Source organism: Pholis gunnellus, assembly GCF_910591455.1.
Source record: "Pholis gunnellus genome assembly, chromosome: 15".
Lineage (NCBI taxonomy): Eukaryota > Metazoa > Chordata > Actinopteri > Perciformes > Pholidae > Pholis > Pholis gunnellus.
The window spans coordinates 5,811,709-5,838,249 of NC_136542.1; the positions used below are offsets into that span (position 1 = coordinate 5,811,709).

At 42.8% G+C, this 26,541-nt stretch overlaps 1 protein-coding gene across 1 annotated transcript; it reads right to left on the minus strand.

Moving 5' to 3' along the window:
* Positions 1-786: 786 nt before the first annotated feature.
* plekhh1 (pleckstrin homology domain containing, family H (with MyTH4 domain) member 1) lies at positions 787-26,541 on the minus strand (the record flags this gene model as incomplete). Its single annotated transcript, XM_079174160.1, has 29 exons — positions 787-2,869; positions 3,487-3,633; positions 4,270-4,353; positions 4,616-4,745; positions 4,975-5,117; positions 5,220-5,361; positions 5,577-5,674; positions 6,156-6,311; positions 7,143-7,320; positions 7,442-7,539; positions 7,735-7,911; positions 9,263-9,375; positions 10,333-10,444; positions 10,539-10,718; positions 10,940-11,020; positions 12,496-12,654; positions 13,071-13,157; positions 13,412-13,522; positions 13,644-13,780; positions 14,337-14,484; positions 14,637-14,728; positions 15,828-15,906; positions 16,593-17,344; positions 17,564-17,746; positions 18,316-18,397; positions 18,722-18,805; positions 18,893-19,042; positions 19,764-19,826; positions 26,395-26,541. The coding sequence occupies 29 exons, from the start codon at positions 26,539-26,541 to the stop codon at positions 2,717-2,719; spliced, it is 4,266 nt and encodes a 1,421-aa protein (XP_079030286.1). The 3' UTR covers positions 787-2,716.

The window sequence follows — 26,541 nt, forward strand, 5'->3', positions numbered from 1 at the left end:
GTATAGTTTATGGATGTGTCGGATGAGAGAAGAAGGTTTTTAGGAACAGAAACAGAGTTCTTCTTTTCCAAGAGTAACGTATGAATTTTGTCAGTGTTGCATGAATCCTGTGTTTCCTGAATAGATTACACTTACAGGCAAAAACATGTTTTGTGAGGGAAAGCCAATTAAATGTGTTGCTCCGGCACAAGAAAATTATTGATGCGTTCAAGCACAGCCGTTATTTTGAGACTTTCAAGAGTTGGGACTATAAAAACACTCTTTGTATCACAGAGAAGCTAATGAAGAGACGAAACAGCAGAAATCATCGGGGTTTTCATGAGATTTAAACCTGTTGAACAAATACTTAAGGTATCAGTGGTGGAAAAAGTATTCAGTTCCTTTTCTGAAGTAAAAGTAGTAATACCACGCCATAAAAACACTCCATTACAAGTAAAAGTACTGCATTCAACATTTAAATGAAGTTTAAGTAGAGACGTAATATTGGAAAAAAGTACTTCAAATGAATAAAAGTAAAAGTACACATGTATTATTAATGATTAATGAACTTCCACTGTGGACCATAATTATATTGAACAAGAATGTATTTAATATGTAAGTTTGCATTAATTAGTTATACTATGTACAGTCATCATTTTAAAAAAAACGGATAAATATATTGATTTCAATTATCAAAAGTCAAGCAGAGTTGAAGCTCTTTGTATATTTTGTATGCCCTTAGTTACTGTACACCACAGTAAGGTATAAAATAGATTAAATTAAGATATAAGGAAGCACACGGGAACACAGGATTGTACCGTTTATTCTATTATCCCACAGACAAACATAAAGACACCGTCTTTCAAATAACCAAACATACTCTGCTCTTAAATTACTCTGTTACATAAAGGAAACTAAGTTTTCCAATATAAACGTGACAGTTGTGAAAACAGAAAAATTGGGGAGTAAAAATAAATAACTAATATGGACACAAGCAAGACAGTGGTTTGATCCAAAACAGTTCAAGTCTTTTTCATTTTATTTGTCCTCTCCTTTTGTTCTCATTAAAACACTGAATGACCTGATTATGAATACGCTGCATGTCTAACATGTTGTTAGATGACCATCAGCAACATAAACACAGGAACACTGCTTAACGTTCACAGATGCATTAAACATACAGTCTATCACTGTTATACACCTTTCATACCCCATTGTGTTATTGTGTACCTCAGTAACATCACATCAATAGCAGGTACTTCACGTACTTCACTTTTATTTGGCCTGCTTCAGGGTAGATAAGTGAGCTAAATATTAATTATCTTTAAAAAAGAAAAGAAAAGGATTACAAAAGGCTCTTTAGATATGATCTTAATTTCTATGGGGTCAAAACTGTCCTGCACCCTTTTTATGAGGAAAACCAAATTGTATCAGGGCAGAGTTGAAACCATTAGTTGGTTAACTGATTAGTTGACAGACGGAACATTTTTCTGCATCTTTTTTTGACAATCGCTTAATCATTTGTCATTTTTTAAGCACAATTTAGTGGTTCCAGCTGCTCAAATGCAAATATTTGCTCTCTTTTTAAAAGCTTCGATGATATTAAACTTAAAGTTACTACAAGGAACTTTCATTTTGTGTTGATTTTTGCGCTCCTTGTGGACAAAAGTGGTAGTGTTTCAGAAGACCAGATTCCCTTTAGAAAACCTCTCATTTTACTGCAGCAGGGTCGCTCAGTCCTGGTTCTGGTTCTCCCGTGCCTCCCTTCCCTCCAGCGGGCCCAGCAATACAGCCTGGGCCTCCAGCAGCCTGGTGTCAGTGTTTGCTCCCAGCGGGGAACGGCGGATCAGCGAGGCGAAGTTCTGAGCTTGGCCGAGCTGGATGCAGCTGGAGGCTGAGCTGAGGAGTTTCTGGTGAAGCTGCATGATTTCATCTGATTTTGCATGGAATCTGACCCGATGGCGACGATGACCAGCATAAAGAATACGTTTTCTCATTGATGGTTTCATAACCAGTTAAAAGTTCCTCACAGTAACTTTAATATTTTGGGGTTTTGGACTGTTATATGTACGTCAACTTTTGTATTTTCTGACATGTTACGGGTCAAGCAATTCATTATTTAATTTAGAAAATAATTGTTCATTGCCGATCTAAATTAGAGTCATATTAGATGCAGATGATATCAAAATAAGATGCTAAAAAGTATCACATGCCATACCATTCCATTTCTAATTGCACAGTACCATATGAAGGAATTTAAATGCTGGTTCATTGTCAAGTACGAGGGATCATTCGTGGTAAAAAAAAAGACAGCGACACACAACACTGGATTCCAGTCAAACCAGCTCTCAGAAAGCAACAGCTTGTGACAGAAAAACTGGAAAACATGTTAGAATGAAGGCAAACATCTGAGCAGCGGCCAGCGACTAAAAAGGATCGCACCGCAGGTAGTAAATGTGTCCTCAGACCACTTCCATATTTCAAAAATAATTCCAACGAGGAATTCAAAACCTTAAATCTAAATAGAGCAGAGTTGAAACACTCTTTTGTTGTAGAAATAAATAGTCTAACAAGACCTGATCCTGACATTTCTAAATCTAAATCTTCATAAAAAAGGAATCTCCTTGTACCTGTTGCGTAAAAATGTAAAACCCGGACATGCAACCCAACGCACTCCATATGAAACGTCTGTCATCAAGCCTCCCTGTAGGTAAACGGTGTTGTTTCTTTGCACAGTTCACAGTAGTGTGGGGCCCTTGGTGGTGTAGTTCATCGCGGGGAAGTGTTTGCTGTCCACGTCCCAGTGGCCGAGGGGCTGCAGCGAGGCGGACGGGAGGCTGGGGTTCCAGTGGTTGATGTAGCTGGCCATGAGCAGAGTCAGCTCCAGTATCTGAGACAAGAGATCAGGCTTTAAACATGATGACATGATGTTTCATTTGATTCTGGGGAGCCGGAGGCCCAGAGTGGCTCACAGAAGACGTGAAGACCCGAGACGCCCCAAAACGATCCGCTTATCAAGGATGGAGTTACTCTCATTAGCTTCACCCACAGTTGTAAAAGGACTGTGCGTTAAAGCTCCGTTGAGGTTTCTGCACTTGAAATAAGAGCAACAACCTGTTTTCTCCATCAGCTCTCGGTGGTGAGGGTATGTGGAAACAGGAGAACGTGAATAAGCTAAATTGTCCTCCCTTATCGTCAGAGCTCCTTTATACGACTTCAACACCTTGAACATTCGAACCATCTACCCACATTTCCTTTACGCCTCAGCTGCTGGTGGTTTACATCAGTGGTTGCCGTTTTGACACAGCCCTGTCAGATGAAGTCCACCACCCCTCCTTCAACACCAACTGTTATTCCAGTGGTGCAATATTGGTTGGGACTGATGATCTACGAGCCCAGTTGGTTCGGAGAGATGGGCCCCCCTTTACAGTCCGCCTGAACGTAACAGCTCGTCGGCACTAAATGCGTGACGGGATGCCTCTCTAACAACGTACTTGTGACACTTACCTTTGGTTTAGCCATCGCAAAGACCAGCTTCTCCACGCTCCTCTTCCCGACTCCAGGCTCCCTCTGCTGGCTCGTCACCACCATAAAGTCATCTCGGCAGCCACCGAAGGTAATCACAGACTGGTAGGAGTGTGTGGCCAGCGTGTGCTGAAGAATGAAAAGCATTGCCAGTGTGAAATGTGCAGCGACATAAACATGGAACACGCTCAGATTTGATTGCTGGTACCAAAATAGAGCGTGGAATTCTTTTGGGAAATCGTTTTTGGTTTTGGGGTTGTTTTTTTTAAGGACAAATTGAGTGTAAAGAAGCGTGACATTCCATCCAGCGACTTCTTTTGATTTTCACTTTGTTTTCTCTCTCTCTCTCTCTCTCTCGCCGACGTTCATGAAAGCGCACAAGCAGCACCGCCCGCCAGACCAAGAATGAAATGGATCTGCACGGACCGCTGGAAATTACAGAGCCCAAAGCTAACGTGGTTTCCATGTTGGAACGGCTGTCTGTCAGGGTCAAGAATGGTCAATCGGAGGCTGGCCATTTTATTTTACTGTGGATTTCTGGTGTTTGAAACACCACAGAATAGAAACCATTCCAGACCAGCGGGTCGACACAGCTCCGCAGCTGTGGCCCACCGCTGCACTTGTAAAGAGGGACGTCACTTTTTTGAGCTATATACTTAGGCACGTTGTAAAATGTTCTAGATAAACATGGGTCTCTCTTTCCATGTTTTGTGTAACAACACAGGGCAGAGACAGTGTTGATGGAGGTAGTTGTTTGAAACTCACCATTGTATAGTCCAGCACACACAATCCATCTTCATTGACTGCCAGCCACACCTGGCTCTGCTCAACAGGAGAGGGGGGGAGCGGCTGTGGACAGAGGAAACAAAGAGAGGTCATATTACAGGTGTGACGTAAACATTGCAGCTTCCTCTCTCACTGGGTCTTCTTCGCTCATCAAAGCTTCATGAATGGGGCTTGTTAGGGTTCAAGCGCTCATATCTAGAGAGCGTGCGTGTTTATAATAAGACTTCAAATCAAGTACGCAATGTAACCTGCAGCCTGCATGAAGTTATACAGAGTGTAACATTAAACGCAAAACGAGGAGAGAAGTGGACTTTCTTTTTCTTACCTTTGCGCTGAAGAGTTTGGCTCCAAATAGGGGCCATTTGCGGGCCACAGTTAGGTATATTCTCACACACTCGGGTGCACTGCACCCACGTAGCATAGACCACTTAGTGGCCAGACGCTCAGTAAGATCCCTGAGAGGAGAAGGGTAACATCGTTTAAAGTTTAAATCTCATCTGTAGCAAACAAGAACATCCTGCAGTATTTGTGTCTGATCGGTTCACGGCAAAATGCCATCACTATGTTCGTCAGACCTTATTTATACATCAAACAAATCTGTATGAGGACATAAGGTTCTCTGGTTCAAGATTTAAAAAAAAGAAGTGAGTATTTATTTTGACAACAGCAGTGTCTTTGTTTTACCTGAACTGCTCTGAGCTGCAGTCCTGTTTGTAGCGTTTGGGGTAGAAGCGCTCTAAGGCCTGCAGGAGAGTCAGCTGAGATTTAGGCTGAGGGGAGCCGGTAGGAGAGGAGGCAGCTGGTCTCTCCAAGTCACCATGTTCAACCTGGAAGAGGGGGTTGGGAAGAGAAAGAGGAGTTTAAAACATAGCAATCCTTGCTGACAGTGAGCATTTTGAATCCTATAAATTGACATAATCGTCACAGACCTGTGCCATGAGGGCGGCCACCTCCAGAGCCAGCTCTTTGTTCACGGGGAAGTGGCCTTGCTGAACTTCGTCATTCAGCTGGTACGCCAGCAGGAGGCGCTCTCGGTCCGTCTCTCCTTTCACCTGAGATCTGAAACACAACCTGTGCATGCACAAATGAAAAAAAAAAAAGAAAAGTCGTCATGATTTTCCTGGTAGAGGCTGGAATCATGAACACACAAATTCCCAAAACACGCATCACATCACCATCTATTATTGTGTGATCCAGGCTGAGACAAATGTCTGTGACCACGTAATGACAGATAATGAGGTAATGTGTGTTTTTGCAAAGCCCAGATGTGACGATAGAAATCCTACCTGCTTTTGTATGTTAGACGCACTATCCGTGTCCCCTCATTTTTCCCAGGATGCAGCTCCTTTAGGGCCTGCTCCCACTTGGAAATGACATCACAGATCTGTCAAGAGGGATACAAGTCAGTCTCCAGTCAGACGAGTAGTTGTTATTGTATCTATAGCGACAGAGAAAAACATTAATCTACTCTAAAATGTCCTGCATGCTGTTCCAGCTGTTCGACAGAGTTATAAATGTGGTGCATTCACTTTCTTTGGTGGGCTGGTTAAACGTAATGGTTTCAGTTTCAGTAACCAGAATGAAAACGAAGTGCAAGCACCACTTTTATCCCGATTGAGTGGAATTATATTACAATGGTAAAGCTTTGGTTTGCTGACATGTGACTACATCTAAAAAAAATCCAAAAGTCACCAAAATGTTTGGACAAACTTAATTTGTCAAATTAATCTTTAACTACCAACTGTCGATCCCCTAAAATATAAAGTAACACGAGACAAATTATATGAATAAATGCACCACAAAAGCCTCGGTGGTGTGTAGAGCTTTTCTTCCATCCACTTATGTTCAGTGACCCAGACTCTTACCTTGGCAGACGGCTGCAGGCAGCGCTCCAGGTCTTTGCCAGACGGATCATCAGTGAAGAGTGCAAACCCAGACAGCTGAGGCTTCCTCACGCAGATCCTCTGATTCAGCGTATTGAGGAACTCTTCCACTGTGGTGGAGCCGTCGAAACCCACCACCTACATGAGAAAAAAGGAAAGGACACGTCTCATTCTCATTGATGAGGAGCACCGGAAACCAGAACCAGCCAATGTCGTCCTGCCTTTCCCGGCCAAACTGCGCCACCTATTAGCGAGAAAAGTAACCGCAGCAGCAGATTAGAACTGCAGACGCAAGAGGGATTTAAGTCCAAAAACAGCCTTGCATGAGAGTCGTTTTGTTTCAAGTCCCAGTGGGATAATAAAATGTGATCCAGGAAGTCCAGTTTGAGAAATAGATCCATGGGATCGAGGGCTCGTTGGTGCCAAAACGCTTATGAAACAGGATTTTGCAACTCTGGAAAGTTACAACGAAGGCAGTGATTTTATTGTCCATCAGGATGATCTCAAAGCAAAGAAATACAGAGTTCACATTTTAAAAAGTAATCTGATTGCATATATTTGAATAGCAAATCCTCGCCAAAAGAGGTTTTTGTGTTTTTGGCACTGGCCCTGCAGGTGACACTAAATATTGAAGCAGCTGTTGTTGTTTTTTTGCCTGTAAGTGGCAACATCAACATGTCTCTTCACCTCTGCAGGAATAAACTGATGCTGCCGTTAGTTTCCTTCCCTCTAGGCAGAGCATGTTGGAATGTGTAGAACATAGTACACATGAATTCCCTCCCTTAAAGTGAGTGAGTTGCAGAGAAATTCGCTGATTTGACGATTTGCTTCTAAAAAGAGGACAGTGTAACGGTGTCTACGAGACATCAATAAGACATGATTATAAAGGGAGATGCAGCTTGAGTTAGAAATTGTGTTTGCATTTCAAGACAGTCACCACAAAGACAGCGTGTTGTGCTTTTGTGTTACCTGGTAGGTGTTGTTCATGAAGTGGACTGGGATGCTGAATGGCAGCGAATGGTGGTAGGGGTTCCTCAGCAGGATGGAGACGATCTCCATACGGGAAGGTTTGGCCTCCCGCTCTCCATTCTGCACTGTTCTCTCCACAGACCTCTGACAGTACACCGCATACTTCCCCACCTCACTCCTGTGCGGGACGAAAAGGGGATAAAGGTGTAAACAATGTGTAAACACAAAAACTGCCCCAGATCTGATTATAGTTACTTTGGACGGAGTCATGTATCAGCTACAGGCTCTGGGCACCTCACCTTGGGTCAGCATTGCGTTGCAGGTACTGTCTCAGGTACCAAAGGAAATGTTGTTGAGGAAGGAACAGAGCCACACACAGAGACAACAGCTGCCAGCACTACAGGAAGAAACACTTTTATTAGGATCGTATTTTATGCATACTTTTTTAAAACTTGTGCCAAGAATGCAGCTTCACATTCCGAGATAACGACCTTGGGTTTCTCATGTTAATGTCATCATCATTTTTTTGTTGTGTTTAACCACTTTGCGCTTCACATGCATCTGTTTTGTCCTCCGTGTGCACCAGGCCGACCTGTGTGAGGGAGTAGTTGTGTGGCGTCCGGCGGTTGGTCTGCTTGATCAGCTGACAGTACACCTCATTCTGCAGCTCCGGGTGGGTCAGGCACACTTGCAATGCATTCTGGGCCAGAGAGGTGTGGTAGTCGACAGACGGAGACTCAACCAGCACGTTGATGAAGAGCTGACAGGACTGCAGAGAAGGAAAGACTTCTGCCATTAAATTCCACTGCATCACCAACAGGTGGAGGCAAACACACACCAAACTACAAAATAAAAGTCTAGAACGGTGATGTTAATATTTAGGTCAGAAGAAATTATTTTAAAAAACAAACTGAAATACATGGTATGAGGTCAGCAAATATGTTTGTCATAATTGTTTGTCGTAGCTTTTGCTTTCATCTCTGGGATTTCTCCTCTCTCATTTGTTCTCTTGTCTTAAATCTTTTGTCTTAAATCATAGATTGTTTATAAGAAGTAGACACAGTATGTCCATGGGTTTTTGCACCGCCGCTTTGAACCCTTGAGTTTGGCATTTTGTCCGTCATCTTCTTGGTTTTTGGTCGTCGCCAGCTTGGCTTTTTGCAACCAGAAAAGAGAGGGTGGAGCTAAGTACAGCCGAACGCTGAATAAGACATTTTTGGACAATCAAAATGTAATCAAAATGAAGTTGCAAGACGAGAACGTGTACAACTCCCAGATCAGACCGTGGTAGCGACCGGTCAATCACAAGGTAGCCACCCTTATGGCCATTAGAAAGAATGCAAGTTTAGTGCACTTCCTTTTCAGACTCTTCAGTCTTCAACCAATTCAACCAAGTTTTCATCAGCCTTGTCAGATTCATTAATACTTCAAAGGCAGGAAGTAGAGTGTAGACTTGAAAAGCGTGTCACTTCCATTCACTCTGTTTCTTTTGTGTGTTTGTGACTGTTTTTTAAGGGCTGGCTGCTCAAAGAGAGGGCCGATCCATTCAACTTTCTATCCCTTAGTGCAGTGACTGTAGTGGAGGGGGCTTCTGGGTGGGCGCACTGAAGGGCTACAGAGTTGAAAAGAGAGGAAAAGGATCTTCCTACAAGGTCCCCGTTCTGCTCTGATCCCATTTCTCCTCCCCCATCTCGTGGCTTCCATTTCCATTGCTGCCACTCTGCGAAGGCCCTGACCTCCCATGTCTCATCTTTAAAGGGGGACGCCTTTCACACTGGCTGTAAACCAGAGGAACGGTTAGCCTCAATCAGAGCAGATAATCAAGGCCATTATCTCTCTTCCACACTTTTAATGAGCTGGGGCCCTCGTCCTCGAGCCTTTGATCTGGTTTAGAAGCAGAGGGGAAGAGGGGAAGAGGGCCACGGTGCGTATCCAGGAGTGGGAAGGGATAATGGGGGGGACAAACTGGAGTAGGACGGATGATGCCTTGAACAGACCCTCGCAGTGAGAGCTGCACAGAAAAGGAAAGATTTGGAGAAAGGGATGAAAGGAAGAGGAGACGAGTAAATGGAAACAGAACGAGAGGCACAGAAAGAAGGGTGAGAGGTGGAGAGACTGACCTTGAAAAGCTTGAGAGCTTCTGTCTGCAGAGCTTCAGAGGGCAGAGTTGAGAGAGGCGAACGCAGACCCTCCTTACAGAAGCTCAAGGCCTCGCTCCTCCACAAGGCAGAGTCTGGGAAAAGAAGAAGCACACACACACACACACACACACACACACACAGAAACCCACGCGAACACATGCACGCACACACAAACAAGATAGAGTTTCAAAGCCGTAATCACTCAACAGCTGACAGTTATTCACACACAGCGATCCAGTCGTAAACACAGTCTGCAGAGTGGATTAAGGCCGTCAGACACAGTGGATCAAAATAACATGTAGCATGCTACTGAGTACATTTCTATCCACTTATAGAGAGACTTTGCAAGCCTTCAACCTTTCAGTCGATCTACTGTGAGTGTTACAAACACATCTCCAGTGTTGTCAACAAAGAATGAGCATTGTTCATGTACTTTGTAACAAACAAATATGAAATATGACATTGTTGTGTCACCAGCCATCGCTACCACTGAGGACACTGAGGTTGTGTCAGGAGGTACTTTTTTGTGTAAATTTGTGTGACTTTTAGGCCAACACAAAATAACTTTTAATTAAAGAATCTCTGTCCTTTTACTTCTCATTTAACAACATATTTAAAACAGCTCAATGCATCAGTGTTAAATAGAACTTTGTCTGAATAAAACGCAGTATAAAAGTTCAGACATTTTTGCAGATTCAAATGAGAAAGCATTTGAGCAAATATAATTTAGATGTTTAGATGTAAATAATAAAAGAAGAGAGGAGGTGGGGGATGCATTATGGGAATTTGGACCTGCTTTATTGTGTTAAGCTGAATATTTTGGACAAAAACAAGTAACTTTGATATGCAACTAGTTACTTCTAAGTGACATAAGAGCCCAAAATATCATATTAAATTGAAAAATCTCTTCTTTGTAATGCTCAACACAAAAGGCAGTTTAGCACAAAGTACATTTGGAGTCAAATACATTTTCAACCTCTTCTTTTTAACACTAATAATAATGCAGTTACTAATGACGCCTCTTTGCTGTAGAACAGGGATTTTCTCACCTGGGTCTCCCTCTGCATCAAGGAGTTTACCAATGAGCTGCTCGTACTCTGTGCCCACTTTGAAATATGCACAGCTGCCCGCTGCCACAGTCAGGTGATACAGCCATGTATCCTGTGTAGAAACAAGTGCAAACACAAATGAATGAATCCCAAATCCAAGGATAAACATGAAAACATTTATCAATTACATGAATATGTCACATTACCTTCTCCTGCTTGGTGCCGATGAGCATGTAAGTAGGGCTCTGGTCTCTTGGTTGGACCACCAGGGTGCAGTGGGAGGAGAGGAAACCTCGACTGCCTGCCTCGTAGTCCTCATCTGAATCACAGGAGCGATCCACTTCCTTTACCGAGGCCTCCCGCATCTGCAGCTGACCCAGAGGCAACTGAGAGAAAAGAAGTAAATCAGCAAACAGGGAGCCAAACAAAAGATGGCGAGAACTAATTTGTCTTGCCTAAGCAACATCTGTAAGCACCCATCCTCTATTTGTGAAAAGCCTATCATTCTGTAGGAAGGAGCCTGTATTTGTGAGGTGGTAATAATCACAGACAAAAGACAACATTAAAAGCAGGCGAGGGCATGTTAGGAGAAGGGAGCCTTGTTAACCTTGTCTTCCTGGTTACGATAGTAGTAGAAGACTTTTCCAACCAGGGAACACCACACCAGCTTAGAGTGTCCATGTTTGACCTGAAACAAGAAGACAATGGCGTAGAAAGTATCAGGACAATGTTCCAAGACTATCTGGTTGTTGTTTTTTTTTAAACGTAGCAAGACTATATTTTGTATTCTTTGTTTTTTAAAAGCATGACAAATGTCAGTCAGGGAATTTCTACAACTGACCAGCAGATGTCCCAAGAGTGTGCAGGTAAGTTTGCAAATCATTATTTACTAATTTATTTTTTTCACAGTAAAGAGACAACTAACTTCTTGTCAAATGTTAACTGTCCTGCCGCTGATAATTACACGTTACTTTCTGCGACAGACTTCTTTCAGAGACTTTTAGAAATGTGAATGGAGCAATGATTTCACTGAAGGATGCCGTCGACACAAAGCCAGCTGTGCATCCCTTAAATAGGGGTCACCGGGGTTAACAGCCCCCGTCTGGACTGAGATCACGTCATAACTTGCAGATCAAAGACGACGCTCAGGAAGGGATTTTGGCGTTTGGTGAGAGGACACGGGCTGTCTGTCATCAGACAGAGACCCATCACACACACCTGTCAGATGTTTAAGTGTCTTAACTCCACAAACAGACGACGGACTTTGGCCGAGGAAAGGTAGAGAATAGAGGAGGGTTTGAAGGGAAGGAGCTCTCAAGCATTCCAGCAGCTCGGCCTCACTGCCGTGTCCCAACGTGAAGGAGGTTTTCAAGAATCTGCTTCAAGTGCTCCGTCAAAACCCTCCCCACCCCAGTGGGTCTATATCTGTCTGAAAGAGGACGTTTAGCCTGAAAATCTGTTATTTCTGGCATCCTCTTCGGGGGGAAAGCCTGGCTTATCTATACCTCTTGCATCTATGCAAGGGAAGCGGGGTAGTGGGTGTAAGGCTACTTCACATAAAAGTAAGAAATCTACTAAATTAGTTGCATTGTTTCAGTAAATACAAACATGTAAACACAAAAAGTTTAATTATTTCTATAGGACTGTTTGTGTGACTCCAGATGTCATAGAAACTTGAGCTGAAAAAATGAATCAATTAGTAAAACGGTAGAAAAAACAATATTGATTATCTATTAATCGTTTAAGTCATCTATTTGTTAATATTTTCCCCATTATCAATTAACAGAAGAAAAATCGTCATAGAATGAAAATTATAAAATGAATCATTAGTTGGAGGCCTAATAAAATATTAAAGCATTGAGCATTATACTCCTGTAAATAAATAAATATGGAGGTTTTGTTTGTTGTATTTGCAAAAGTTCATGAATATTTAATACTATACAGAAATACTTTCTTCCTGAGAGATATATGAGAAGCTTAACACCATACTAATACTTTGCCAGCTGTTTAAGTCTTAATGCTAAGATAAGCTAATTGTCTCCTAGCCGTATAGCTTCACCTTTAGCTTACAGACATTAGAGGTGTTGATGTAGTCGAGTAAGCAAAAATAAGTTTTCAGGTAATTTATTTGATCTTCTTCTTCTACTACTTCTGTCTCCTGACCTTTGTAAGCCAACCCCTCACGGTGGGCTTGGCGGTGGTCTCCACAGTAACCGGGCTGCTGGCCTGGACTTTGAGTATGTTCTGCAGGACCCTGATCCACTCCTCCAGGATGTTGGGTGAGTCGGCGGTCAGATAGAAGGTCTTCTTCTCTGTAATCAGCTGATTAGACGAAAAGGGAAGAAATATGGGAAAAATGCCCGACTGAGATAGCATTATCGTGTCAGAGGAGATCAGAATCAGCTGCCGAAGAACCAGGAAAGCATTCCAGACCACTGCTATACCTGACGTCATTTTAAGCTGCTTCTGTGGTATGCAGCAGTAACACTCTATGGCGATGCAGTGCTATAATAAGAGAGTGTGTGTAGCTGCATCTGCCCTCTAACAACTGTTTTTCTATATTTCTTTCAAGTCCAGGTTTCAAATAAAAAAGAAAAAGTGCTTCCATTTCATTTCCTTACATAGCCTGTTGAAGGATATAGTCACAGTGCGCAGCGTAAGTAATACTCTCCTTCTTACACAAAGTGAAGCACTGTTTGAATCCTTTGCTAAGAATATCAGACATGTTTACTACTCACTTGAAATGTCTGCGCTCCCTCTCCTCGAACTATACGGCAGGACGAGTTCAGCTCAATCTGACCCTGAGGTTTCCTGATCACGTCACTCTGAAAAAAAACACACAAGAATCTTCATTTCTGTCAGAAACTATAATCACAAATGCCATCACAGAGTTTTACTGCGGTAACGTACATCTTTTTATAGTCTAGACTGACAACCCTGCTAGTGATGAGGTGTTAAGATGGTGCTCGTGCTTTCGACTGCAGCCGTCTTGCACGCAAACGTTTGAAATATTCGTGCAATGTTTTCTGTGCAGACAGCAAAACCATAGAAGGAAGCAGGCGTGCAGGCTCTCACTCACAGGAGATTTGTAGTAGAGGATCTCTCCATTCCTCAGGATGAACCAGCGGCGCTTCCAGGCTTTCACCTGACTGCCCATCTTCAGCAGGTACCCCGACTTCTCCAGCATCTCCTACAGACACGAACAGCACAGGAGTCATTTAAACACAACTGACTGCTCATACAGGATTTGACTAATTCCATATCATTACATTTTGTCTGTAGAGACGATAAAAAAGAAGGATTCCACTTACAGGCCCGGTGCTCTCGCAGGAATAGGAGGAGGTTCGCTGGACTTTATGTTCCGGTTCGGAGTAGTCGCTGTCCAGGGAGTAGGCGTCAGGAGGAATGGCATAATCACTCTCTGAGCTGATGGAGGACATGGACACACCTGGGGAAAACAGTTGATTGAGAGCCAGCAAGCAACAGGAGGTTCAAGGCAGAAGGCTCTTAAATGGGAAACCCAGACTCTGAGATCACTGTTAGATCTCATCAGTACGCTGTGTTCAATGCATTCAAGCAGGTCATTTGCATTGAGTGGTGAATATCTGTAGCCACTGAGTGTTTTCCCTTAAGCTGCATCACCTACTTCTACTTCAGTTAATGATTTATAATGTTTCTCGGTACTTTCCGTACTTACAATGCAGCTTCTCGCAGCTGCATACCATTCTGGTGAGCAGACAAGCCGCTGCCTTTGGTAAATGTCGAGGCAGAACGGTGCTCCTCCTGACATTTATCATAAATCCTTTTTTTAGTGTTGCTGTACATTGACAACCCTAAGTATTACAGTACATGCTCAATACTCTGGTCCTACCTTTAGGCTGATAAAAACACTGGAACCAAAATTCATGGACTATCTTAAACTTTCAGGTTTGTCCTGAGATTATGAGATTTTAGATGTACATGGTTTTCACTGTCCTGTCTGCACTGTAATGCGTAATCTTCACCTCTCTTGACGGCACGCGGGCTCCCCGGGACGCTGCCCTTCTTGTCCGGGAACACGGTGGAGGTCCGTAAACTGGCCAGAGAGCTGCTGTCGTCCTCAGACCCAGAGTCGTCATCAGGAAGAGGTACACTGCTGATCTGAGTGGCTTTCTAAAAAAAAAAACACACACACATTTGAAAGAGTAGTGAAAAATAAAACACCACCTAATTTAATGGCAGTTCAAATGATAATTAGTTTGATGTTTAGCTGACAAGCTGCATCAAAAGTGAAGCACAGTAATAAGAAGTAAACGTTCACTCACTCCTTTCAGTGTGGTATAGACTGGTACGTTGATATTCTTATAGATCAACTGGGGGAACGGACCTGCCGCTGGGTATTGGGGTAAGTTGGAACCTGCAAACAAACACGGGAAGACAATTTAGAATTTATTTGACTCAATGTTTATTTCATTATGGACATGTAGATGGAGGGCCAATGCAACATTTATATCATTTAGATTATGTGACTTTTACTTAACAGCTGCCACAAATGACAATTACAGGAAAATGCCAACGCTAGAACATGCTGTAACAGTAGCACAAGGACTCAAGAGTGATAAAGTCTGTAAACTCACCGTCTAAATATCTATAAGTAACATTAGCCACCATGAGGTTATTATGGTCTGTAGTAAATGGATTTGAACTATGGTGCATACTGTTTTAATTTAGCAACATAAGCTAGCCACATCCATCGCTATATAAGCCTTCATATATAAATACACATATTACATGATAAATGATACATGATCTTTCACATACAATTAGAGCCAAGACCATATGCTTCTCAAGAACTGGTCCATGATATTCATTCTGCCAGAGGTCTAAATGCTCCAACAACAGATGCACCTAAAGGCGCTAACTCGACAGAAAGCTGAATACGCTGAGTAAGCTATGACTTCATCCACAGCAGCCACTTGGCAGTCAGCTTCATCTCTCTGGAAGTCAGGAAATTCAATAGTCGTAGTGCTGTCAAAGCTCGCTGTCTGCGCCCTGACAAAATGGATGAGGCCGGGACAGAAAGCAAAGCAGTAATTACGCCCAGACCGCGTCCTTTCATCGCAGCTGATTAAAAAGCAACCACTCTAAACCTCACCGGTGTTACGCTCTTCCTCGGCTCTTTAAAAAAAAAAAGAGCAGGGAAGAGGAGCTCACACCTGTACAGGTGTGAGGAGCCCGTGGGCCAGAGGAAGTGACATCAAAGGTGGCAATGACAGATCCAAACCAACCACACAGCTCCACAGCAGCTTTAGCATCAGCTGAATGACATGTCACCTCACAGTAATGACTCATCCTCTACACCACCCGGGCTCATGCAGACAGACAGGCACACACACACAGGGTTAGACTCTGCCGCTGTCTTCCTCTCGGCATCACACTGAATATAAATGGATGTAGAAGAAAAGCGGATGTTAGTGAAGAAGGAGAGGATGGCTAGTTTTCTGCAGGGCGCTCACCTCGTCCGGGGCCCCTGGCTCCAGGACCGGCCTCTGATACTCTCATTCCTGACTTTGCCACAGCGTAGATCCGACTCTCCTGCAGAGAGAACAAAGTCAGGAATATTCCTCTTCACTCCACTCAAACATTCATTATAAACACCTTCAGACAGTACAACAAGTTGGCATTGAGATCTTTGCTGTTCACATTATTAAATGAATAGTTTGACATGTTCGGGAATACACTTATTTGCTTTTTTTGCCAAGAGTTCGATGAAGTTACAACGCTAGCAGCTGGTTAGCTTAGCTTAGCACAAAGACTTAAAACAGGGAACCAGCTAGCCTGACTTGGCAACTGGTCCAAAAAATAGTCACACAAATAGCCCACCGTAAAATGGCTAACTGTTGGTTTTACAATTCAGTTTGTGTGCAGATTAAACACACCAGATATAACATGTAAATTATGATTTTAGCAAACTGTTTCCCTCTGTTCCCATTCTTTGTGCTAAGCTACGCTAACCAACTGCTGGTGGAAGCTTCATGTTTACCATACAGACATTGGTATCATCCCTTATCTAATTCTCCGCAAGAAAACAAATAAGCGTATTTTCCCAAAATGTCAAACTATTCCTCCAATGGTTTTAAAGAGTCCTGGGCCTTGGGAAGTAATTGCAACAAAAAGATGATGGATCCGATAGAATTGCTCATACTTGTAGGTAGGACTTTAACAACATAAAATAAGAGCGGGAGCAGGAGTTGACTGCATAATACTGGTCTCTCTCATACCCATGAAGGGAAGCGGTGTAATGGGGGTGTTGGTGGTGGATCTAGCTGCTCCAGTTCTTCTGGTAGTCCCACAAAGGAGACTCCATTCCGGCAAGGCTCCTCTGACCCCGACCCCTCCACCACGCCGTCCATGCTGTCAGGAAGCCCATCGTCAATGTCTGTTTCTTCCACGACCTGCGAGAAGGGCGAGGTGGCGGTGCCTGTGCTCTTGAGGGTGGAGGAAGTGGAGGACGGGGTCATGATGTCTATGTTAACGTTGAGGTGGTGGAGTCTGTCCAGGCTGGGCTGCGGCTGGCTGTAATGCTTCTTGACCAGCTGGATGCTGTCTCTCGGGGTGAGCGGAGTCCGTACTTTGGGGAGCGTCATGCTGGTGCCTGACTGGTGAACTGAAGGATTCGGGAAGGGGTTGTTAGTGGAGGGGGAGCGCGACAGGTGCGGGCTTTTGGGCGTTATCCTGAGGGACGACTCCAAAGAGCTCGGTCCGTGGGCCATCTCGTAGGCTGAGGAGGAAGAAGAGGAGGAAGAGGACGAGTGAAGGCACTGGGAGCGGAACTTGCTGTTGAGCTCATCGGAGGAGTTGTCTCTGTCAGAGCACCCTGACAGACCCTCTGGGCCCACTGGGAGCTCTGGTCCACTTATGGAAACTGGGCTGCAGGGACCCTCCCTACTCCGACCCTGAGAGAGAGCATCATGGGCTCCAAGGTCTCCGAGACAAATCCCCTTACTGGACTGTTCAGGAGCCCTTTTCACATCTGAGGAGACAAATTATTAACAATTGAGGAAGCCTTCATACCACATAGGAAAACAATTAACTGCATTTTTGCAGACTGGATGCTGGTGAGGCTACCAATCCGTCCATCATTGCCGGTTCTGTTCCGGTTATGTGATCCGCTAGACTTGAATTAAAGAACACGGTCTTTGCTTCAAAAGCTTCCTGCTTCCCATCCCAAGATAATACAAATTAAGCTCACCTGTCTGCGAGGTCTTGATATTAGAGGCGGCCCCTCTGGGACCTGCCTGTCTCCAGCTGTCATCTTGGGCAGGTGGAGTGCCGGGGCAGCTGGGAGGAAACAGCGGACTGCCGGGTACCAGGTGGGTATCCATTACAGGGGAGGTGGCTGGAGATCCAGAGGACGCAGGTTTCTCTAAGAGAGCTGGAGCAGAAAGACACCACCAGTAACTCAGCCTCTTTCCCACTGGAGCTCTGGGAATACGTTCTATCAGATACATTAATTCCCTACTTGTCTACACGACCTTTTACTGTTCTACTGCTGACGAAATACTTATACAATACTGACAATATTATGATCAAGAAATACAATGCAATGCCTAAATATAGCAATGTATACATTCATGTAAATCAAATCATTATGAATTCTAATCTGATGCTACTGGCTACCAGTACAGCACATATTTTAATGTATTAAACTGCAAATTATTTAGTTGTATCAATTTAACATTAATGTTGGACTGTAATAATAAACGTTTACTTTCTTAATAGATGAGAAAGCTAAAAGAGGAAACATCTTGTTTGTAAAGGCAGCACTTCATGAAAATCATCCAGAGAAAAAGTGCAGTATCTGCATTTTTCGGGGATATTTAGTCGGAACTGTGGCAATGATTTGTTTTGGGGATAAAATAATAATCCTACAAAGACATAAAATCATACATTACAGCCTTTAATTCTTTTTAAATGTCATTGCTGTCTTCTGTTGGTATTCACCTTGCAGTTTGTCCTGCAGCAACATTATCTGTTCTGTCTGCTTCAGGTTGGCCATTTTCAGCTGCTGGTTCTCTTGCTCCATCTGCAACAAACCACACATATATATAGTATATATATATATATATATATATATATATATACACACACACAGTCTATATATCTTAAACGACAACAGTTTTGGAGCACCTGATTTTAAAGCTGATATTGTGAGTGTTATGTCTTATTTACAGAAATACATTTGATAAATAGGCATTTTTAAATGATCTGGCTGTAAACAGCTGTACGTGGTACACGTTCAATCACAAGCATCTCTTGTTGCCAACAGGTGATGTCTCTCAGCAGAGTGAGGTGTTTCCCAGAGGCTCTTACTAGAATCCGTGTTGAATCTCTACATGTGTGAGATTACCTCTTTAAGCTTAAAGGTGACCCAGTCTTTAATCTTGGCTGCCTTCTCCTCAATATTTTTTGCCTCCTGGGCTCTGACTAAGATCTGTAGTCAGAGAAAACAGGGATTATTGCAACCTACATTTTATGAACATAAATGGACATTTCTGGTCTTTATCTGCTCCGTCCATACCTGTTTTTCCAGCTGCACCTCTAATCTCTTTATCACAGCATCTTTTTCTTGAACCCGATTGGTCAGGTCTTGATACCTTCTGTACAACGAGCTCTCCGTTTCGCTGGTTTGTATGTTTGCAGACTTCAGCTTTTCTTCCATGACGTGGATCTGAAAATGCATAATTAGAGGAGTGAGAAAAGAAAGCTTAAATTTGCATGGTCCGCTTCGTTTTTGATGGGCACCAGAAGGAAACACTTTTGCCAACTCTGACAAGAAAAATCTGTCTAAGCCCTCGGGTATTTCTTGTTTTTAAAGAAAGGGCACCATTAAATTACCACCTACAGAAAACACCTGGAAGACCAGTGATGACAGCAAATGGGAGATTAAAAAAAAACAACAAAAGAGACAGAGAATGAGAGATGTGTACTGTCGGAGGTTTCCTATCCTTCTGTGACGCCCCATCAAAGGTTCTTCTTACTGGTTAAGAGTCCACAAAAGATTCCACAAAATCCAACGGACTAAGTGACTTTTTGACAAACAGTTTAGCTGTTTAAAACCTGTGTGATCATATGATGGCTTGTCAGGGCTCAACTCTAACTTTCAAAACTGGTTACCAGGCGGCCAACCAGACGTCTGCTTTTGCATTATGTATTTAGTTTGGGGTGCATGTTTTACAGTTTGTTGTCCCTATTTATGTATATGGTAGAAAGTGGTTGCCGCTGATCAAAGGACAAGAATTGGTTGCCAATTTCTCAAAATGGTTGTCAATGCAACTTGACAACTGTTACTGTCGCGCCCTGATGTGTTTCTTTAGTTGGTTGATGTTGTGGAATCAACCTTCAACATTTCCTAAGATGTAAAAGCTGTAGGGTGAGAAGTGCCTCCCGACCTGTTTCTCAGCACTCTCAGCCCGCTGGTCAGCCTCGGTCACCCTCTGCTCCAACTCCAGCATCTGGAAAAGAGACAAAAGAGGTTACTGTGATTTCTAACACGTCAAACATCAGCTAATCTTCAGGAGTTACATCTAACTTAAGGAAAGAAAAAAAAAAAAACATAGACCAGAACAACAGGTTCTGGCAAGACACATCCCATAACCTGCTACAAAAGGCCTTATTAGACCACCAAGCCAGACGACCACACAAACACACATTCAATCCTTGTTGCCATAGGGAACACGTTTAAAAGATGAATATAATGAGAGGCTTTAACAAGGAACACATTCCTCATTACAAAAAAAATCTTGTAAAAGTGGATGAGAGAGAAAAAGATGAAAATATGAATTTGGCGAGGAAAGATGGTCAAGCATCAGCAAGTCGGAGGAGAAGAAGCAGCACAGGAAGGATAATCTTCTGTAAAAATCAAATAACTGACTGTTGAACAAGGAGCGGCGCTTTAGGCAGAAGGGCACAGAGGCCCTGAGAGGAGGCTGAACATCTTCTCAAACAACCAGCGTGATAGAAGAATGCTATATATGCGTGTGTGCACAAGCTTACGTCACCTTCTGTGCAAGCATGCATACTCATGCTTTCAAAGGCAAACACTGCAAGTATGCACACATCTGCAAGTACCCTCTCTCTGAGCAACACACACACACACACACACAGTTCAACACAGGACTCCCTTTCTTCTGAGTTCAGTGACCCAGGTGAAAGGAGAACAAACATACTAATGGATTCACTCTGCTTGAGAGATGCATTCAAATTCCTCCCGTCATCTTTGTTTCCCTTCCCTTTGTTTCTTTTCGGTCTTTCTTTCTCGCCCCTCGTCACCTCCATAAAAAAAGGCCCCCTTGATACCCAGAATCCACCACTCACAGCATTTGAACGCTTCCTCGCGGCCACATTAACACTCACTAAAGCCAGAGCGAATGTGGACAGTTAGTGGCTGGATGACTCCTCACCTCGAGGTCCATGGCCTTCATCGCGAGTCAAAGGCTTTACCGGGCTTGAGCCGCAGAGCAAACAGCACTTTGTTCTTCATTCAAAAACAATAAATAGGAGAGGAAGGCGAGCACTTCAGGTGAGTATAAAGTAAGTAAGAAGTCACAAAGTAGAACAGATGGGATCAGCCGTCTATATCATTGGTTTGCAACCAATCTTTAGGACGTAACCTGATGATCTCAACACAATCTGTCATGTTCCAAATAATTATAATACCTTAGTAATTTCTCCGAATAATCTTTGATCTATCTTAAGTGTTTATCCATTACTTTAGCCAACTACTGTTATACATTACTTTGACCTGTATATTCTTTACTTTTAGCTAACTCAAGCATGCATCCAATACTGTTTGCTCTTTCAAGTCCATTACTTGGAGCTAACTCGTTAAACATATCAGTTATTTTTCATTATTTTACCATTTATTCAACATCTATCTGTTTATTCTTTACTGTTGGCTAACGATTTGAACTCTACATTATTGTTATCCATTATTTTTTGCTACATTTAGCTTTTTAGCTGTTTTTAGCCATTTAGACTTCTTTGCTCGCTTGCAAACACATTTGTATGAACTAACTGCAGCAGGTTGTGTGTGTTCAGGTTACAGCAGACTCAAAATGCAGATTCATATTTTAGTAAAAATGGAAAATGTCTATGTTTTCAAATGAGTTGAGCTACTTCCAGCTACCCCTGGTTGGGTCAAATGGGTGACCTGATGGTAACGGACTATCAGATATGGACACAGACTGTATCTGTCCGTCTGTTTACAGCAGAGTCCAACTGTTGAGGCCTTAGTTGCTGAGCAGGCGTGAGACAACTATGTCTGCAATCCAGCATCTGTCAGGCCACAGTGCAACTCACTAGCTTCTGCTGCTGAGAAGGCAGTAAATGGACGAGGCGGGAGTCATGTTTCGTAAAGCTTTGTATTAGCAGTTTGACTTGCATTTATCACAGACTTAAAGATCTCTTAAAGGTTTTGGTCTTTCCATGGGATTTACTGACTCAAACAAAAACATAGAATATCACCAGCCTCATCCTTTTACTTTATGCCTCTTAACAAAAAAAATATTATTAAATATTGAACTTTGTTTCTGCTCAGGTATTTGCATAATAATCTTGTAGAAAAGCGGAGCGTCTTAGCATGGATTCCAGAGGGGCTGATAATATGGAGATAAGATGAGAGGCGGCTACAGACAACAGATCATCTGCTCCAGAGACAGCAAACAGATCTGTCACAGCCAAACGACTGTTCACTGTCAGAAACTAACTGAAACATCTGATCCTGGAGATCCTGGAGGCTTGATTATTTTAATCCATCAGCATTTTTCTCACTTTCACCTTCCATTTTCTTCACACCGTTCATTTAATCAGGATCCGAGAATGTAATGCTAACTACACTGATCACAAAGGACGTAAAGTTAAACAGTAGAGGAGGTGGTTTGATTGTGAAATATCAATTCCTTGAGTGCTCTGGACTTTAATCATTAACCGCTGAGCCCAGCTGATGGTTAGTAACGACTACAGCTCAATCTGATGGTCAGAACACGCGGAAGAGAAAGAAGACTGGTAGAGAAAGAGTATGACGATACTATGATGACTAATGCCTCAGTGATTATCTATTGACTCCACTTTAATCATTAAATATACATGGAGACAAATAACAGAAAGCTGATAAAGTGGTCATTAAAAAAATAACTAAAACACAAAATCATAAAACCTCACAAGAAATCCAGCTCTGAACTTTTCCTAAAACATAAATAAGAAAAACCTTACAATGAAAAGCAGATTAAGACAGTTGGACTACTAATGAGAAGCTGATCAAAACAAATCCTCTCACGAAAATAAATGTTTATACACACACATGAACCTGGTGACCTTTCTGCAGTGTTTTGCTCCTCAAGACACACGAGCTTTACGGAGGAGATTCATCCAATTTGTCCAATATTAGATTATCCAAGCAATGAAAGGAAACCTTAAAGTGGAGAAACAATCCAATAAGAGAATTCCTCTGAATAAGCTATTGATTCACTGGATGTTTTGATTTGGAGAAAAAAAAAGGCCTGGTACTGTACAGGGACTAAAATGTTTGAGGCCAAATTATTTATTTCTAATTATAAAGTCTGTGCCAGAAAATAAACTGTATTCTCTCCCAGTCACTTTTCCAGTTCTTTCTGCATGAAGACGTTTCTGTTTCTTTGGGTCCACCAGCTGACAGCCGTCGTTTGCACTTTTCTAATCCACAGTAAAAAACTCTTAAATGGAGAACTTGCCTGTTAAACTCCTCACAAGGCATATGGGGCATCTCCTTCCCTCTCTTCTCCCCCACACACACACTCAGCCTCTGGGGGGATAAATGCCATGTCACAGGCACCCTCCTCACAACTTTTTTTCCCTTTTTTTTCCTCCTCCATGTTTTTCCATAGCAAAGTGGGTCAATGCGTTAAACACTCCTAACTTGGCAAAAGAGGAGATGAAGAGCGCGAAGCAGACTTTCCAAACAGTAATAACATGACGCCATCGTAGTCACTCAGCAACCCCCCCCCCACACACACACACCCCCCACACCCCCCCACCCCCGACTGAAAAAAAACACTGTCAGCAGCACGGGCCTCCACTTAAACCCCGCTCAGCGCTGTGTGTGTTTGTGTGTGTAAGGAGAGAAAGAAAAACTTAGAGATTAATTAGCCTATTTTCTAGCCCAAAGGAGAATATTTAACAATAAACACTGTGTATGCAGGGACATTAATTAATCTGTTTTTAGAAAGCTTGAAATCCCCTCGATTTTTGGCATCATGGCTGAAATGAAAAGCTAACATGTATATGTTCAAACACTGCGTTTGTACAAGTGTGTATGTGTGAATGTGGGTGCCACTTCCTAATAAGGCTAGGCAAGTTGTAACTATATGTCTTTTTTGGTGGTGAAGGGATAAGGCTGGCATCATTAGATATTTTTCTTACTGTCAAAAAATCCTGAAAAAAGACCAGAACCAGCAATGCGTTCGCAATCAATCCACCTACTGTATCATTACATGCTGCCTTCCATACTGACACACACAAAGCCCCAAGCCTGTTCTGTCCTTCTGAAGACGTAAATCTCTAAAAAGCAGCTCACACATATGTACTGTACTATAATTTTAAAAAGGGCTGAGTAAGCCTGCAAAGTTCTGATTGGTCGATCGCTTCTCCAATCGGTTGAAACAGCCATCAATGAGCACAAAACCAGACCTGTTGACATTGTACATGTCTGTCATAGTGTTTCTGATTATATCCTTTTCATATTTGGATTCTTTATTTATGTTCTTCACTTTGTCTGTATTTCTATTTCATCTTAATCATCATCTGAATAACCTACTTGGTAATAAACCTTATTCTGGTTTGACTTGATGAACAAAACGGAGACGTGAGAGATGATTTAGAGGTTTGTGACCTGGCTACATGTTCATCTTGATGACGGGAAAGTCAACCACAGCAATAATGTGGCCCTTGGATGTAGAACAATGGAGCTCTAAAGCACAAAGGAATGAGGAACATTATTTTAGCTAAACAGACCACTTGTTTGTAGGATCAATTGTTAGTTTTGTTGGATTGCTGGCAATAAAAAAATGTATTTGATCATGAGACGCATCCTTTCATGAATCATTTTGTAATGTTTTACAGATAGGCAATAAGAAACGGGAACTTTTAATGACTTTCTCGTTCTTAATGTTAGTAAGTGAGTGTGTGTGTGTGTGTGTGTGTGTGTGTGTGTGTGTGTGTGTGTGTGTGTGTGTGTTTGGGATCTCACAGACGAGCTGGAGGTCTGACAGAACCTGACAGAGGACACAGCAGGGAGTCATCCTGCTCTTATCAGACGCATGGGTTATGTTTGGACTGTAAACATCCTGTTGACAGACTGAATGAACCACTCTCGCACTCCAGAGTTAGAGATGAAGCAGAAAGCGAACCACAGTGGCACTCCAAACAAAAGCAGCTTCGAGCCACTCGAGTCCATAAAAGACGGCAACTCGTAAAGCTGCAGAAGAAAACCATCTGAAAACTGCAGAAAGGTCAAGACGGGAGAAGCGTTTTTTCACTCACTCCTCCTCGCTCTAATCCAAACACTTCCACTCTTTTACCAACAAATCTTCAGAACGGAGCTGGATCTCCTGATGGCAGCTGATTACTTTCCAAAGTGTCTGGTAGTCAGGCTTTACAACAGCCACAGCTTCACGAGCATTTGGCCGGCGGACGGCGGTTATTCCCCCGGACTTGAGAGGAAGCACCAGCAGTGATGAGTTAAATGTTAAATATTCATCTTGGCTGAAACTGTAGCCAGCCTCTGATGACACAGAATGAGTGGAGCAACTGTTTACCAAATAAAATGGAGTAATCCCATCTGTCTTTATGCACACACATAAACAAACAGTCATCCAAACCTGTATTTCTAACTGATTCACTTGCTTTAATTGTATCCTCGTGCGTAAAACAGTTAAAAAGACAGCCAGAAGAAGAGGATGACGATGATGAGGCAGAGAGATCTGCACATTGTTTTGCAAAATAATCCACCCCGCAAGATATTTGGACCAGATGAGAGTGGACTAATTTCCGCAGGAGATCAGCAGTTTAAACAGCCACAGATTCAGTTCATCTTACATTAGTTGTGCCCAATCAGAGTCCGGTACAATCGTCAGCTCAAGCATGTGACACACGCTGAAGTTAAAGATGAATAAAAAAAAGGTAAAATCTTACTCCAGTTCACTCTTATCTTTCTGTCCTTATCCTTAAGTGTTTCTGAACATTATACCCGATTAATTGAAGTGTTTTATGATAAACCTGCGAGGTGTACTGGCTGTTTGTTACAATGGCAACAAAGAGAGAGAGCTTTAAATGTGCAGGTCAATCTTTGTTCTGATTGTCAGCTCCAGTCTCAAGCTTTTGTTAGCGTCTTTCTGGTTCGTGGCTGAGCTCAGGTTTTGACCTGGACTCAGTACACTCTGGAAAGACTACATTTCCCATCTCTCTCGGGAACGTTGTCCTCATCCAGGAGAAGCTGGAGGTAGACTCCCTGAAAATGACGTCTTGGCTGCTCTTCTTACACAGACTTGAATGTTTTGAGGTAAGTCATAAATGACTCTTGTCATGATTGAGTTGCTGCAGCTGCTCATAAATCAATGATTTGGTTTCAAGCTTGGTAATCGACTTTGGAATGTCCTCATGGTTTTAGACCATGCGTGGTCTGCAACGCCCCGGTTTGAGTCTGATAGGGGACATTTTCATCTACAGATCTTTCCCAAGTCTTGCCAGTTTAAATGATCAATAAACAGCATTCTGATCAAGTTTCAGGTCAGATATATCGTGCATATTCCCTCCGACCTTTTCAGTTTGCTACACAACAGTTACACCTGCCAGTTTCTGGGTGTAAATATTTGGTAGCTGGTGTGCCAGTTGTGTGCCTGTTAATCTATTAATGCTTACATCTCCACTTGGTAAGCACCTACGTTATAAGTATGCTTCGTTTGAACTCATGAAGAGTTGCTGCATCTGGCTCCAGAAGTGTGGAGCTTCTGCTTGCTCTAGTAACCATGATGATTCTCTCTCTCTTACTTTCTCTGCCAGCAGCTCTCGGATTTTCCCGGCCTGGAGCCGGAACCTCAGCAGCTGCATCTCCAGAGCGATGCAGCGTTTCTGCCAATCCACGCTGGCCACTCTCACATCTCCGGACCCGCCGCCGCTCTCCAGCACGTCGGCCAT